We start from the raw sequence: 15,140 nt of genomic DNA, 5'->3' as shown, positions 1-15,140 counted from the left end.
TTGTATCTGAAGTACATCACACATAAGAATTCTTTCTCTTTTTTCCTCCCACCCTCCCTTCCTCCCTCCCTCCCTTCTTCCTTCCTTCCCTCCCTCCCACCCTCCCTCCCTTTCTTCCCACAATATCATCATCACACCTAAAAAAATCAATATGAAAAATATTGTCAAATATTTGAAATAGTTTAAATCCATTTTCCTTATAAAATCACAAATCATTACAGCTTGCTGAGTGCATGTTGGATTTCTTGTCTATGGAGTTTGGGGGCCTTTGGCTCCACTGCATTGTTTCTGTGCAATCATATTGTTCCCCTTAGGGGGAGAGAATGAGCAGTGTCATTTCTTGCTCGTCTGTAGAAGAATAGAGAGGGCACAAATAGCTAAAAGACATGGCCAAGGCCTCACGGGGAGTCAAGGCTCTCCGCTGGAAGGTCTTGTGGGAGCTGTCAGCTGGGAGGAGGAGAAAGCCTGTTGTTCCCAGGCCCACTCAGTCAGTGTGGCCAGTCTCACCTGTGCACCCAGGGAGATGAGTGCTGCTGCTCACTCCTGTAGGGCTGCATTCTCTCTTGAGAGGATAGGGATGCAGCAGCAAGGAAAGGCCTCGATTCCTGTATGCAGCCCTGCCCCACTATTCTGTATGGAGGCCCCCAAGGCATACCAAGCAGGGAGATGTGTAAGGCAGGAGAGCTAACCTTTGACAGCAAAAATCGGCTAGCCTGTGATAGCAGGACTAATGCTATGAGAATAAAAGTTCTTCAGAGACAGGGCTGTCCTGGTCACTGCACACCGTCACATGGTCCCATGCCTAGCTCGGGTCTTGGCACACGATACGGGCCTCCATCTAATGCAGAGCTTGGAGTTTAAGTAGTGACAGCAGCCAGTGCTGACTGAGTAGTTACTATGTACCAGGTGCTGTTCTCAGTGATTTCCACGTATTAAGTCGCTCAGTCCTCATAGCTACCCCATTAGGTAGGCATTCGTTATTCCCATTTAAACTTGATACTGCATACAGAGTGAAGTGATGTTAAGTGCTAATTAAAGGAAGTCGATCCCAGTCCAAGCATCCCAGTTCCAGGGCCTGACCCTTAACTATAGTAGTTCCCTGCCCTGTAGCATACTTTACAGCAGGGGTTGGCAACTATGGCCTGTGAACCAAATCCAGCCCTAAGACTGTTTTTTACACTTTTCAAAGGCTTATTAAAAAAGGGCAGGGCAGCGATCAGGAGAAGAAGAAGAGTATGCACCAAAGCATATGCGTGTGGCCCACAAAGCCTAAAACACATATTATCTGGCCCTCGACAGAGACAGTTTGCTGACCCCTGCCCTAGAGGACACAATAAGAAGGGCTTTTGGACGTGCTCCCTGTCTCAGGCTTGCCTTGGTGGGTGTGGTGGGCAGACTAAGTTCCAAAGGTGAGGCTGGCAAGCAGTGGTCAAGACTTCAGTTTTCCCAGGATGTCAGAGGCTGAGTCATCTTGGTCTGTTTCCTCCTCCAGGCTGAGGACATGAACATCAAGTTGGAGGGGGAAACTTCGGTGCGGAAACCAAAGCAGCGGCCGAGGCCTGAGCCCCTGATCATCCCCACCAAGGCGGGCACTTTCATCGCCCCTCCCGTCTACTCCAACATCACCCCGTACCAGAGCCACCTGCGCTCCCCTGTCCGCCTAGCCGACCACCCCTCTGAGCGGAGCTTTGAGCTGCCCCCCTACACACCACCCCCCATCCTCAGCCCCGTGAGAGAAGGCTCCGGACTCTATTTCAATGCCATCATGTCGACCAGCAGCATCCCAGCCCCTCCCCCCATCACACCAAAGAGTGCCCATCGCACCCTGCTCCGGTCTAGTGAGTGACACCGCCTCGCCCCCCGCCCCTACATCCCGTCCTTGGCAGCCATGGGGGCAGGCAATGTGGGAGGGAGGTCGGCGGGCAGGGAGGACTCCGCTTCTGGGGCTGCTGGGGGTTGGGCTGGAACGCCGTGGGTAAAGGGGCTCTGCTCTCTCCTTTGAGAGAGAAAAGGAAGTGGTCCTGGTGCAGGTACTCGTGGGGGTGGAGGAGAGGAGGCATCCACCCTTTACTGTTACGTCTCCTGTGGAAGTCATTGAAACTCCCTGGGCCTCAGTTTCTTTTCAGCACATAAATGAGGATATTAGTAGTATTTGACTAAAAATGACATTGCCAACATATATTCAGCTATTTTTAGAACCACAAATAGCAGTTTCCTATGGTTCAACCTAATAGCTACCTCAGAGGGTTGTGGTGAGGTCCAGATGCATTAACACAAGTAAAGCACTTCACAGTGTGCCTGGTGTAGCACATTTGTTCCAGATATTATGTGGTGGATCCTGTCTCCTGAGTCTCTTAAACAGTCATTTTGGCCCAGAGCAGACATTTTGGCTGGCCTGGGTGGTGAATTGCTGAAAAACGCTGCCCACTGCACACAAGGATTCATTTCCTTTGAAAAATGGGATAATCCTATCTCAGGGTGATAGAGAGGATTAGGTGAAAGTAAAAGGACCAGAGGTAGCACAGGGGGGAGGCAGAGCAGTCACCAGATTAACCTCTGACCCTGACCTCAGCATGACACGGCTCTCTGGTGCCCCCTGGTGTCCGGGTGAGAAATGGCTCGCCCCGGGGCTGGCTGGCCTTTGGCCCTCCCTCTTCTGCTGGAAGCTGGGAAGCGTCTCTCCCTGCCTGGGTTGTGTAGGAAGAAGTTGCTGTAGAGACCAGCTTGGCGGCAAAGGAGAGGTCTGTCCATCCATGAGTATTTTTCTTGCACTCAGGTGTAAAGCCTGAACTGGGTCCTGTGAGGGCACCCATAATGTGTGGGACACCGCGGTCTGTTCTAAAGAGAGTGCTGGGTCATTAGGGGGTTGACTTGAAGGCCTGGGAGAGAGGAAAGCAGAAGTTCCGGGCAGAGTGGGATCAGCAGTGAGTGAGTGAAGCCTGCAGAGGCTGCCAGCCCTGGTGGTGAGGAAAGCATTTATTGAAGAGAGGGTGGGGCTGGAGCTGGGCCTGAACTAGGAAGCGCGTAGGGAGGGCGCACGAGGCAGAAGAAGGGAGAGGTGCAAAGGCCCTGGAGGTGGGAGTGTGCAGGGAGCAGGCGGGGCCACGAGGGAGCGGCCCGCCAAGATAGGACGGTCCAAGCACGGCGGTGGTGGGAGGCATAGTTAGCAGGGGAACCGCCTTGAACACTGAGCTGACGTTTTCGCTCAGGTTGCGGAGAGGAGTCAGCAGATTTTTCTTTTGGAGTAAAGGCGTGTCTCAATCACGTAGGGCATTAAGACCAGCTCGGGAGAAACTGAGGCAGAGAACCCAGCAAGGAAGTGAGAAGATAATTATGAAACAGTGGTCTCCTTCACCACCTTGGCCGTGTGGCGGAAGGTTCAGCCTCTTTCCTAGAGCAACCGTAGTTGACTGCTGGACTGAACGCTGTAGTGTGGGCGCTCAAAGGGCAGAACATGTGGAACTGGTAGTAGTAGTAATGGTAGCTAATATCTACTGAGGGCTGGGCTTTGTGCATGATTTCATTCAGTCCTCACAGCAACCTAGGGAGATAGGTAGCAAGAGCCCCTTTTAGCAGGCGTGAAAACGGAGGCACCCACATATTTGGTAAAGTCACAGCTAGTTGTCACAGTTGCAGGCTGCAGAGTCAGGACTCAGGGTGCCTGGTTTCCCACCGTGAGCCTCTGAGTCACCGCTATGGCTCTTGTGCGTACAGAGCAGCCACCTAGGGCTGGGGAGGGTGGCTTTGCTGAAAGCAGGAGAGTGACGCTTACTAACGTACCTTTTGTCCCATAGATAGTGCTGAAGTCACCCCGCCTGTCCTCTCTGTGATGGGGGAGGCCACCCCAGTGAGCATCGAGCCGTAAGTGCAGCCCAGCCTTTGGCTCAGGGGGCGAGGGTGGCCAACTGGGGTCTGGCGCGTGCAGGTGGGCCCTGCAAGGGAGAGGAGGGTTCTGTGGGCTGAGGGATGAGCAGGCCTCTCTGGGCTTCTGCAGTCAGGCCTGGGCTTCACTGGTCCTCACCCTAGCACCTGGGAAAGGGCCAACTCAGTCTGAGTTTGCCTCTGAGGAGAATTAGAAGGGCAGTCCAACAGATTCTTTCCCTGTCTGTAAACCTGGAGCTTCTTCTCCCCTTTCCAACCTCTGGGCCTTGCCTTTCCAGCAGCACCAGGGGCCGCTTGCCAGGCTGTCCTCACAGAAGCCAGGTTCCCTTATACCCAGCTGCAGCCGTGTCACGCTCCGCGCTGCGGGCCACCCCCTGCCTCTTCTCCATCCCCAGAGAGGAAGTCGGGTTCCTCATCCCCACACACTGGTGAGGCCTCACTCCCTGCCCTCTCCGCCCCTGCAGACGGATCAATGTGGGCTCCCGGTTCCAAGCCGAAATCCCCTCGATGAGGGACCGCGCCCAGGCCGCTGCAGACCCCCACAAGGCCGACTTGGTGTGGCAGCCATGGGAGGACCTAGAGAGCAGCCGGGAGAAGCAGAGGCAAGGTGAGAGGGCACGAGCCAGCGGGCAGAGCAGGCAAAGCAAGGCCTGCTGTTGGGCAGTGGGTGGGCTGGGCTCTGCCCCGCCCCACCCAGCCCAGCCCTGCCCAGCCCTGAAAGTGCTTCTCTGTCCTCCCTCCCCAGTGGAAGACCTGCTGACAGCTGCCTGCTCCAGCATTTTCCCTGGAGCTGGCACCAACCAGGAGCTGGCCCTGCACTGTCTGCACGAGTCCAGGGGAGACATCCTGGTGAGACACTGCCCCTGGTGGGGGGAGGGCCCCTCGGGGAGGCTGGCAGGGATCTGTGTCAGCCGTCCAGGAGCCAGGCCTGTCGGCGAGCTGATCTCAGGCAGGCAGGAGGGTCTGACCAAGTTGCGGGGGGGTAGGGGGTCGGCCCGGGGGAGCTCTGGTTCCAAACTACAGATGTTGCTGTTCAGGGTCCACCCCCGTCTCTGATTCTGGGTGGTGGGTCCCCACCCTCCGACAAGGCTGTCACGGAGGGCCTTCTCCGTCTGTGGCTGCCTGCCCTGGGGACTATGTGTTCCTTTTTTTAAGAGGCCCTGAGCAGCCCAACCCCCATGACCTAGCCATCCTGCCAGACCTCTTGCCCCTCTGCAGTTAAGAGCGCCGAGAGGAAGAGCCCACCCTACTCAGAGGCCTGAATGTTGCCCCCTGAGACCCCTGCCAGGGCCCTGACTTTGTCTTCACTTCCCTTTTAGGAAACGCTGAATAAGCTGCTACTGAAGAAGCCGCTGCGGCCCCACAACCACCCGCTGGCCACTTATCACTACACAGGTGGGCTGGGGGGGGTGGGCCTGGGGCTGGGGCCTCAAGGGGTCTCCAGCATCAGTGGGGCTCAGCTCAGTGCTGAGTCACAGCCCAGGGTGGGGTGGGGGTGGAGAGGTGCGGGGCAGATAAACCAAGATCCAGCGTGAGAGAACTGACACCAGAGCTGGGGTGGCTCTCAGGGGTTTCCTCTGCCCTGCAGGGGAAGGGAGAAGGGCTCGAGCAGGTGGGAGCACATCCGGGTAGAAGAGCCCAGGGTGTGGGTATAAAGGGCGGGAACCCGCGGAGTGCCATCCAAGTTGGCATCAGGTGCCTGGAACTTGAAGGACCCCTGGAGTGCCAAGTCCCGTTCTGGGCACTGTGCTTTAAGAGGGCCATTGACCAAGTGGCATAATCATGACAGCCGCTGGTATCGACCCCCGTTGAGTGGTACATCCTGTCTGTGCCGGGCCGAGCACCAGGGGTCCCACGTGCATCGTCTCACTTAGTCTGCACCACAGCTGGTGGGGGTGGCTTCTATTATTAGTTCCCATTTCACAAGTGGGGAAAGTGAGGCTCAGAGGCTAAGCGACATGGCTAGAAAATGACAGAAGCAGGATGTGGAGCCAGCCGTGAATGCCCGCAGAGACGGTGGATGGATGACCTCACACGTTTCTGCTGGTCAGAATTGCCCCGCCATGCTCACAGTCCCACCTCCCTTACTACCTGGGCTCCCTCTTTGCCCCCCAGGCTCCGACCAGTGGAAGATGGCTGAGAGGAAGCTGTTCAACAAGGGCATTGCCATCTACAAGAAGGATTTCTTCTTGGTGCAGAAGCTGGTGAGCTGGGGCTCTGTTTTGGGGGCACGAGAGGGGCAGGAGCTGCCTGCATGATTTGGGGGCTCCCTCTGCCAGTGGGGGGTCCTGCAATTGCTTACCAAGCCCTCTATAAAGCAGTTAGGTCAATGCCACTAAGTAGCTTCAGAGACATTTTTTCTAAACAAAACGAGAAGGGAAATGATCGGGCCTTTCCCCCCTTGGCTCTAAGCCCCTTCCCTCACCATAGGGTAGTGTGGCCGTACTCTGAAGTGTCAGTCCAGAGGGGGGCCTGAGTGGGCACCAGACCCAGTGGCACCACACTTAAAATAGTGACGTGCCTAAGGGAGGGCAGGGAGAGAGGGAGGGCTGCAGGCAGAGGTGAGCCATCCCAGGGGCTGGAGTACCTCCAAGGCCACAGTTAGTAAGTGGGAGGAGAGGTCCCCGCTAGATGAGGGGAACCGAGAGCTAGCAAGTGGCTGTAGCTGACCCAGGGGGCCTCTACCCACTTCCTGTCAGGCCCAGGGCTTCCTTCCAGGAACTCAGCCGACGAAGGAGAGCGGGCCCAGGCCTAGTTTTCCTAGATTTCTCTTGTCCTCTCTCCTGGGAGAGTGATCTGCTAATCCGCGGGCTTACATCTTCCTACCATCCCTGCCTCACAAAGCCTGGGCTGTGGGGAGAGCGAGGGAGTGGACAGCTGAGGGAAGAGAGCTTCTCAGAATGTGCTCTTTCCTCCTGGGATCGTAGGTTGTGCCAGGGACGCCCTGGGGCCTGGACCAAGTGCTGACGAATTCTCCTACAAGGGCCCGGTTGTGAGGACAGCCGTTTGCTGTGCTCCCTGATTGGGCAGTGTTGCTGGGAAGTACGTGCCTTGTGAAGCTCACTGAGGCGCCCCTAATGCCTTAATGAAAAGAGCAGACCATTAGTCAGGCACACAGATGATCAGAGGGAATTGATAGTAAAAGTGTAAACAGGATCTAGTTAATAAATCTGTGACTTGGCCATTCCCGGGAGATGAGTCATGTCTGTTTCCTGCTCGTGCACAAAGGGCCCTCACTAACCCCTTGGGCTCTGTGGACAGGACCCCTCAGTTTCCAGTGCAGCCCAGTCTGGGAGCCTGGGGAGATGGGGGAGAGTCCGAGAAAACAGCTCTGGGTGCGGGTGCGGGGGGGTGGGGGGATAGTCCCCAAACCAGACCCAGTGGCCAGATGGATTTGTGAGATGGGAGGGCTAGGGTTTCAGAGCTTGGGAGGCTCTTAGGGATCATCTGGTCTCACCCCACTCACTTCTTACACACCAAGAGCCTTGCCAGAGGCCAGATAGGCATTTAGTGGCAGAGTTAGAACAAGACTTAGCCTCCTGCTTCCTCTTCAGGTTTTCCAGGGCTTTCGTGTTAGTCTCCTCTGGGTTCCTCCCGAACACAGGGCAGTTTGACAATTCTCTGTCCTCACTGCTCCCTGAAGAGGAATGAAATTGTTTGCTGGGACTGATGTAGAGAGGCTGTGCTGTCAGGTCTAGGCTGGCTTTGAGTGTGGATGGTGCCCAGATTTGTTCCCCTTTACCTTTTCATTTTGAAAAATCGTAAGCTTACAGAAAAATGGAAAGAATAGTATAACAAACACCCATATACCTCTCAGATTTACCAGCTGTTAACATTTGCCACATTTGCTATCTCTCTGTGTCCATAAATAAACTCTCACACACACATATTCTCTCTGTGTTTTAACTGATCATTAAAAGTTGTAGATATCATGACATTTGATCTAAATATTTCCTAAAACAAAGATATTCTCCTACAAAACCATAGTACCATTATCACACCCAAGAAATTTAAACTGACACAATAATGCTCTCTAATACGTGATCCGTATTCACATCTCCCCAGTGGCTCCATGTTGTCCTATTTAGCTTTTTGAAAGGAAATAGTGCTGAAGTGTTGGTTGATTGAATTGGTCAGTGGTTTATGCAGAGCAGGCGTTGGAGACATGCTTGTATTTCCTGGGTTTAGTGCGTTTAGTGTTTGCTAAGTTTGAGGGGCGCCATGCAGGGATAAGAAAGGCTGGCGTGCCCCCAGGTAGGTGAGCTGAACCAGGAACTCACCTCAGCTTTGGCTTCAAACCAGATCCAGACCAAGACCGTGGCCCAGTGCGTGGAGTTCTACTACACCTACAAGAAGCAGGTGAAGATTGGCCGCAATGGGACGCTAACCTTCGGGGATGTGGATACAAGTGATGAAAAGTCTGCCCAGGAAGAGGTGGAAGTGGATATTAAGGTGACCGCCTTCCCAGCCTCAGCTGCTTAGGCTGAGCTGGGAGCCTGAGGCCAAGCTCTCCAGGACTGCCCAGAGGGCAGAGAAAGGAAGGCAGTGTCCTGACAGCCCCTGGGAGCGGATGTCCTGGGCACTGGCCTGGACCTTTGGGTCCCCCTCTCCATGTGCCAGTGTCACTGTAAGAATACATTGTGTTGATGCAGAACACTGGGGGCTACTTCCCGCAGCATCTGCACCCACATCAACGTATTGTCCCCTCGGAGCAGACCGCGAACTCTGTTTCCTAAACTTTAGTCATTCTTGTATCACCGTTATGAATTCCACTGTCTGTGTCCTACCACATGTCACCATTACTGTTTTTGTCATGTCCATGCACCACTGTGCTATTCATATTTTTCTTTAAATCAACTCATTTTTTAGTCAAAAGGGAAGCTTTAGATCACAGTCATAAACAGAAAAACCGTGTTGCTTGCCATAGAAGGTACTGGTAAAAATTAATATATGAAAACCAAACAATGTTATTAAATTCTAGCCAGATATTCTTACCTGCCAAGGCTCTGAGGTGAGGCCGGACCTCTCCTTGTTAGATCTAGAGAAGTATGAAAGACACGTTAACACCAAGGCGAGACTTTGTCCTTGACATAATCAGGATTGAAAGATAATTGAAAAGAGATCGCTATTCAGTTCTGCAAAAAGAGAATGTTATTTAATTCTGTGTCCATGTATCCACCTAATGTCATCTTGGGGTCACAAGTCCACACTCGGTGATACGCTGCTGTAAGACAGGGAGTGATTTAGGTCCCATTTTGCAGACAGGAAGGGGGTAGAGATACAGAAAACGTTACAAAGATAGCTTAGAATGAAACTCAAGGCTGCTGCCTGGCTCCACCAGACCACCCTGCCCAAGAATGTGTCTCTTGGACACACCCAAGAGGACAGGTGGCCTGTGGGGAGGGACTGGCATGCTCCCTCCCTGCCCCAGTTCCATCTCAAGCGCTTGGTCTTATCCTGAGGGCTTCCGGGCCACAAGGCTCTCTTTCGTTTTACAGGTGGACTAGCTATGGGAGAGTATACAGTCTAGCGCAGGAGGTCGCGCTGGGCCGGGCCGGGCCGGGCCAGGCAAGCAGGACTAGCAGGGGCTAGAGAGCCCCTGGCTGGGCCAGGCCAGTTGGTGCATATGGCTGCATGACTGAGCTGTCGGCTCACTGCCCTGTGCTTGTCCTTCATAGACTTCCCAGAAGTTCCCAAGGGTGCCTCCTCCCAAAAGAGAGTCCCCAAGTGAAGAGAGGCTGGAGCCCAAGAAGGAAGTAAAGGAGACCAGAAAGGAGGAGGAGGAAGAGATGCTAGAGGCCCAGGAGAAGGGAGAGCAGGAAGAGGGGCGAGAGCGAAGCCGGCGGGCAGCGGCCGTCAAAGCCACACAGACACTACAGGCCAATGAGTCGGTAAGTGTGACCTCCACTGGGGGATCCCAGGGCCAGGAGGATGGCTGGAGCTGGGCCTGGGGGTGTGGGAGGGAGGGCAGAGTGGGAACATGATGACAGTCATCATGGCAGGAAGTGTACTAAATACTTGATGCTGTTAACACATCTTCATAACTCCATGTAGTAGGTACTGTGGTTATTCCCATTTTACAAATGAGGAAATTGAGGTCCAAGATAAGACAGCTAGTAGGCAGCCTGACTCCAGAATCTGCTGTTAATTTTACACCATACTGCTTCTGTATCTGAGACACAGAGGAAAAAGGCTTTGTGAAAGCCCAGACGGTGTGTGGGACACTGGGGAAGCATTCCCGACTTACAGTTCAGACAGTGCTTCCCCTAAGAGCCGCGTCCCTGACAAGAATTCTGACACTGAGCTGAGACACGCAAATAACAATAATGGCCCCTCATGCATGTTGTCTGCAAGTGCTTTCCTGTTCGTTATCTCATTCATTCCTCACAAGAACCCCATAAACTGTGAACCCCCACTTTGCAGATGGAGGAGACTGGGTTCAGAGATGCTAGGTGACTTGCCTGAGGTCCCACCCCAGGTCCTCCTAATGCAGTGTCTTGTCCACTACATCACAGGCCAAGCCAAGAAACAAGACATACCAGCCAGAGCTCTTCCTTGTCAGGGAGAGGTCCCTGAAGAGAGAGAGGGATGGGTAGGGTCTGCTTAAGAATTACTCTGAGAATCTTTGTTTAATTTGTGTTGTATACTTAAGCTTGCAGAAAACCCCCCACAAACTGGAGACACACAGCTGTTTGCTCCCTTCTGAGCCTTGGCTGTGTTCCTTCTTCAGGAGCTGTGCTCTGTATGCAATCTCCACTGAGTCCTGCTGAGCTTTTATGAATGCTTTCCTGTGGGGGTTGACCCAAGTGCACACGTGTGACTTCTAATGGCCATCTGGGGCTTCCCTAACCCAAGGCACACGGTTTGCATACCTTGAGCAGTACCTCTCCAGGTCTGCGCCAGGTGTCCTGTGCTCTCTGGCACCTGCTTGGAGTTTCCCATGGTGGCTCCTGTTGTCATGAGCTAGCTGCCTGCATGTCTGTCCCTTCAGACTGAGTTCTCTGATGGCAGGGACTCCTGTCACTCTGTATTCTCTGTGTAACCTGGCACATTACACAGATTTGAAGGTCGTTTATGGAATGAAGTCATGAATAGAGTGACTGAAAACAGGAACCCGTGTCATTAACAGAGACACCAAGATCCCTGTCGGACGCATCAGGAAGTCCTATAGCAGCTAGAGCTGTTGCACAAAATTAGTGTACCAGCAATTTGTAAAAGCAGAGCTAGCCAAAGATGGAATGGGCCTCCAAAAAGGCAGTGAGTGCCTTTTCACTGGAAAGATTCAAGAGGATGCTAGGGGACCATTTGGCAGGAGTGTATGATCTTTAAGAGCCCTCTGTTCGCTGATATTCCAGAATTCAGGATCCTCTCTTCCTCAAATCTCTCAGCTCTCCTCGTTTGACCCTCTCCAGGCCAATGACATCCTCATCCTCCGAAGCCACGAGTCCAACGCCCCTGGGTCTGCGGGTGGCCAGGCCTCAGAGAAGCCAAGGGAGGGACCAGGAAAGTCACGAAGGGCACTACCTTTTTCGGAGAAGAAGAAAAAAACAGAGACATTTAACAAGAGCCAGAATCAGGAGAACACTTTCCCCTGTAAAAAATGTGGCAGGTAAGAAGGCAGGCCCAGTCTCCACTGGGACCTGGCAAGTTGGCCCCGGTTGGGGGCGGGGCAGACGTCGATTCCTGGGGAGACGTAGATGGAGTCACGGCTTTCGTCCTGTCTCCTGATTGGCTCAGAGGGTGTCCCGGGCAGGGATGTCTCTTGGCAGCTTTTAGAAGAGGGATGGTGGCATGGAATGGGGCGTGGGGTGGGGGGCGCACCGGTCCCTTTGTTGGAGGGTAGCTGGACCACGTGGCGCGGGGCAAGCCGTAAGGGCCGGGGAGCCCCCAGAGCAGACGCGCACCCGCGCACCCGTGCTCCAGCCTGGTGGTCGCAGGGGGTGCAGACACACCTCTTACTGGAGCCCCTCCCACTCGGCTACAGGGTGTTCTACAAGGTGAAGAGCCGCAGCGCCCACATGAAGAGCCACGCTGAGCAGGAGAAGAAGGCGGCCGCCCTGAGGCAGAAGGAGAAAGAGGCTGCGGCCGCTGCGGCCACTGCGGCCGCCTCTCCCCACCAGCCGGCGCTGCGGGAGGAGAGCGGCGCGGGCGAGAGGGGCTGACGCCCCGGGCCGGCCCCGGCCTCCTCGGACGCCCTGCCAGCGCCGGGAGCTCCGGAGGGAGCGAGCACGTGGACTCGCCTCTGCAAGACGATTAGATGAACGGCTCTGTTATTCATAAAGGCCCCAGGGGCAGTGTGAAGGGCTGCAGGATCCAGTTCTCTTGCATTTGGTCTGTCGGAAGCGGTCCTCCTGCTTTCCTGGGATTGGGAGTCCCTGCTCGCCGGGGAGGGACTCCAGCGCTGCCGCCGCTGCCTCTCACACGGACCTCTGCCGCCACGCAGTCGCTTCTCTCCCTCTTTGTTCCCCCTGCTCCCTTCGGTCACCATGGAGAGCCGAGCACAAGCGCGCCCCCTTGGCAGCATTAATCCCGCACCCCAGGAGGCCTGTACGGCGGCCCTGCCCCGAGCCCCGGAAAGAGGGACTCCTTGGGAAGGAGTGTGGGGGCCATCTCCGGGAGGGAGCTCAGTCTGGCATCTGTGCTGTGTCCCCCACGACAGTGTCCAGGCCATGCTGCTCCAGTGGCTATGTCCTCAGAGAGGCCACCTCCTCCCTGGGAGGGAGGCTGCCAGAACGGGTGCAGGGAGAGAGACCAGGAATGGTACCGATCCCTTTTACTGCTTGCTAGCAGCCAGCCTGCTGGGGCTGGAAGGTTTCCTCGGATGTTTGGGGAAGGAGCCAATGTTCTTGCAAGCTCTCAGTCTGCTGGAGGGAAGGAAAGTGTGCAGAGGATGGAAGCGCAGGGTTGCTACAGGGCTAGGCCTGAGGGAGCTTTTGATAAGCCTTGGCTCTTCCTGCTTCCCACCTTTTTGCCAAATACCTTTGGGCCCTGGAGGCTGCTTAAGGGAGCTTGGCCTAGGCCCAGCCTGCCTCTCATTGGTGCAAGTTCCCTGCCTGCCTCTGTCCTGCTCTTGGTAGCTGCCACCTAACCCCACCCCACCTGGTCTAGTGCTGATATCCACAGCTCAGCCCTCAGTCCTGCAGGCTGGAGATTTCTGGATCCTTCCCTGGGAGGGGGAGGTCTCCTCGCCAGATTGGACAGGAGCCTTCATTCCTTGACTTGTGTCATTTGGGAGCTATTTATTTATTCTTAATATTTAATTTTTAACATCCTCTCAGGGACCAGGGGCTTCCTCCTTTCCAGAGGCCCAAGTGCATTTATCCCCAAACAAGGCACCTTCTTGGCACCCCCCACCCCCACCCCCCATTACCAAGACCCTAAAGTCCCTCGCCTCGTTGCTCTGGAAGTTTTGCCAACAGGAATGATAGTAGCACTGAAAGAGGGTGGAAAGGTAGAAGATGTCATAAAGCCACACAGAGACTGGCAGGATAAAGGGAGATCAAAGGAAGTTCTTGTTGCTACCTCTTCTCTGGCTGTACTTTCAAGTTGTCTGAGGGGATTGGCTGGAAGCCAGAATTCTGGTTTTGTTTCTGGCTTGGAGAAGCCATATTTGGAAGTGGAAGGGCTGGAAGATTCTGGAGGCCCCTTCACTTGCCAGTTCCGTAGGAGGGCCGAGTTATTTTCCTGATCTTGCTTTTCAACTTTAGTTGCGTAAAAGAAGTTCTAAGTGAGTGCATGTTAGGAAGGTGCCAAAAAGTATTCATCCTGCTACTCTACTGAGACAGCCTAAAGCATCATATTGGTAGCTGGGAGTGGGGAGGGAGTTTTGTTTCTAAACTATGCACTATCGGGTATTTTTTAGCATTCATTTATGCATTAATATGGTTATACATGAGCCCAGCTATGGGAGGTAACAAAATTCCCCCCCTCCCCAACTCCTGATGGCTACCTAGACCTCTAACTTCCCAGTGAGTTTCTTCCATAGGCTTCTGCAAGCTCAATGGCCCAAGATTGCAAAAATCTGGTATACCTTCCCAAAACAGGAGGGTAGCACATTTAGGCTCTCTTCTAAATCACGTGTGTAATATGAGTGCCTTCGCAGCTTTGCCCCAAAGTGCTACTTATGTTTCCCAAGGTTTTTTCTATTTAAACCGTATTTAGTTTCAGGCCTCTTTTTGGACATGTGGTGACGGAAACCTCCTTTGTCTAGAGTGATTCTCCTCTTCTAAGCTCACGGAGACCTGACCAGGTGAATATTGGTGGAGAAAATCAAGATGGTACCTCTCTGTATTAACACCACCAGACACCGTATTTTAGAAGGGTGTATGCTCCAGAATGGATTTATATCTAGAATGAATGTAAAAGGTAAAATGTTTAGAGGGCAGATGCAATTGTGGCAAGTGACCTGCCAATGAAGTAGGTGCAGCCATAGAAGCTGGCATAGGTATATCCTTTATGGTGCTTTCTCCCTGTGAACACATTAGGCTCGTATTTTGCTTTCTGTTTTTCTTCTATTTAGAGCTCTTTGCTTTAAGAAGTTATAGGACAAACACATTCAGCTTTATAATGTCCTCCCCACACCATCTCACATACCCATCTCTCAGCCTCCATCTACACTCAGCTAAGGACATGAAACTAACCTAGTGCCTGTGTTCTAGACCATTTCTGAGGTCTCTTACCCACCCACCAAGACAGTGCTTCAGCACTGTCCTTGCCTTCAGCAGCCCCCCTCACAGCTAAGGTACACACCCATCCCTTCTGCTACCCCACTTCCACCCCTGGCACAGAGGTCGTGTGCTGCTTACTTGTCTAAAGGGATCTCCTATATTTAACTGCCTCAGTGACCTAACCTCTTTCTTCTCATGTGCCAGATGTTAAGATGAAGGAGGAATACAACACATACTCAAGCCTCAGCTGTTTAAATATGTTTTTACTGGGGCTCACTTTTCCGGGACGGTATTTATTACCAGACTGGCAAGCCTAACTCCTTAGGTTTACAGGAAGTATGAATATATTTTATAAAACAATTGTATGTCCTCCCCATATTTTTGCTGTGTTAATATTTGCCTCTAACAATTTGCAGCTGTTTCACCTTTTCATTTGTCTCTCAGTCGAAGGCCTTGTTGGAGCGGACAGAGCACAGGAACAGCCTTGACAGTCTGTAACTATTGTACAAATATTTTAATAGCATATAAATAAGTATATTCCTTTTATTTTGAAAAATATCAGACACTGCCTTTTGTGTGTTTGCTGCCTGT

At 53.4% G+C, this 15,140-nt stretch overlaps 1 protein-coding gene across 4 annotated transcripts in view; it reads left to right on the top strand.

Annotated features, from left to right (window-relative positions):
- Positions 1–14,899, top strand: part of MIDEAS (mitotic deacetylase associated SANT domain protein) — a 64,669-nt gene extending 49,770 nt beyond the window's left edge. For all 4 annotated transcript variants that reach the window (XM_057730871.1, XM_057730870.1, XM_057730872.1 and 1 more), the window contains exons 4-13: positions 1,493–1,838; positions 3,795–3,861; positions 4,347–4,489; positions 4,628–4,731; positions 5,202–5,277; positions 5,998–6,086; positions 8,185–8,334; positions 9,561–9,773; positions 11,295–11,491; positions 11,867–14,899. In XM_057730871.1, the coding sequence (XP_057586854.1) occupies positions 1,493–1,838; positions 3,795–3,861; positions 4,347–4,489; positions 4,628–4,731; positions 5,202–5,277; positions 5,998–6,086; positions 8,185–8,334; positions 9,561–9,773; positions 11,295–11,491; positions 11,867–12,044 (1,563 nt within the window). In that variant the 3' untranslated portion in view covers positions 12,045–14,899. The remainder of the gene's footprint in view (positions 1–1,492; positions 1,839–3,794; positions 3,862–4,346; positions 4,490–4,627; positions 4,732–5,201; positions 5,278–5,997; positions 6,087–8,184; positions 8,335–9,560; positions 9,774–11,294; positions 11,492–11,866) is intronic.
- Positions 14,900–15,140: the final 241 nt, after the last annotated feature.

Source organism: Hippopotamus amphibius, chromosome 4, assembly GCF_030028045.1.
Source record: "Hippopotamus amphibius kiboko isolate mHipAmp2 chromosome 4, mHipAmp2.hap2, whole genome shotgun sequence".
NCBI lineage: Eukaryota > Metazoa > Chordata > Mammalia > Artiodactyla > Hippopotamidae > Hippopotamus > Hippopotamus amphibius.
The sequence above is the reverse complement of the archived record's forward strand: the minus strand, read 5'-3'. Positions and strand labels throughout refer to the sequence as shown.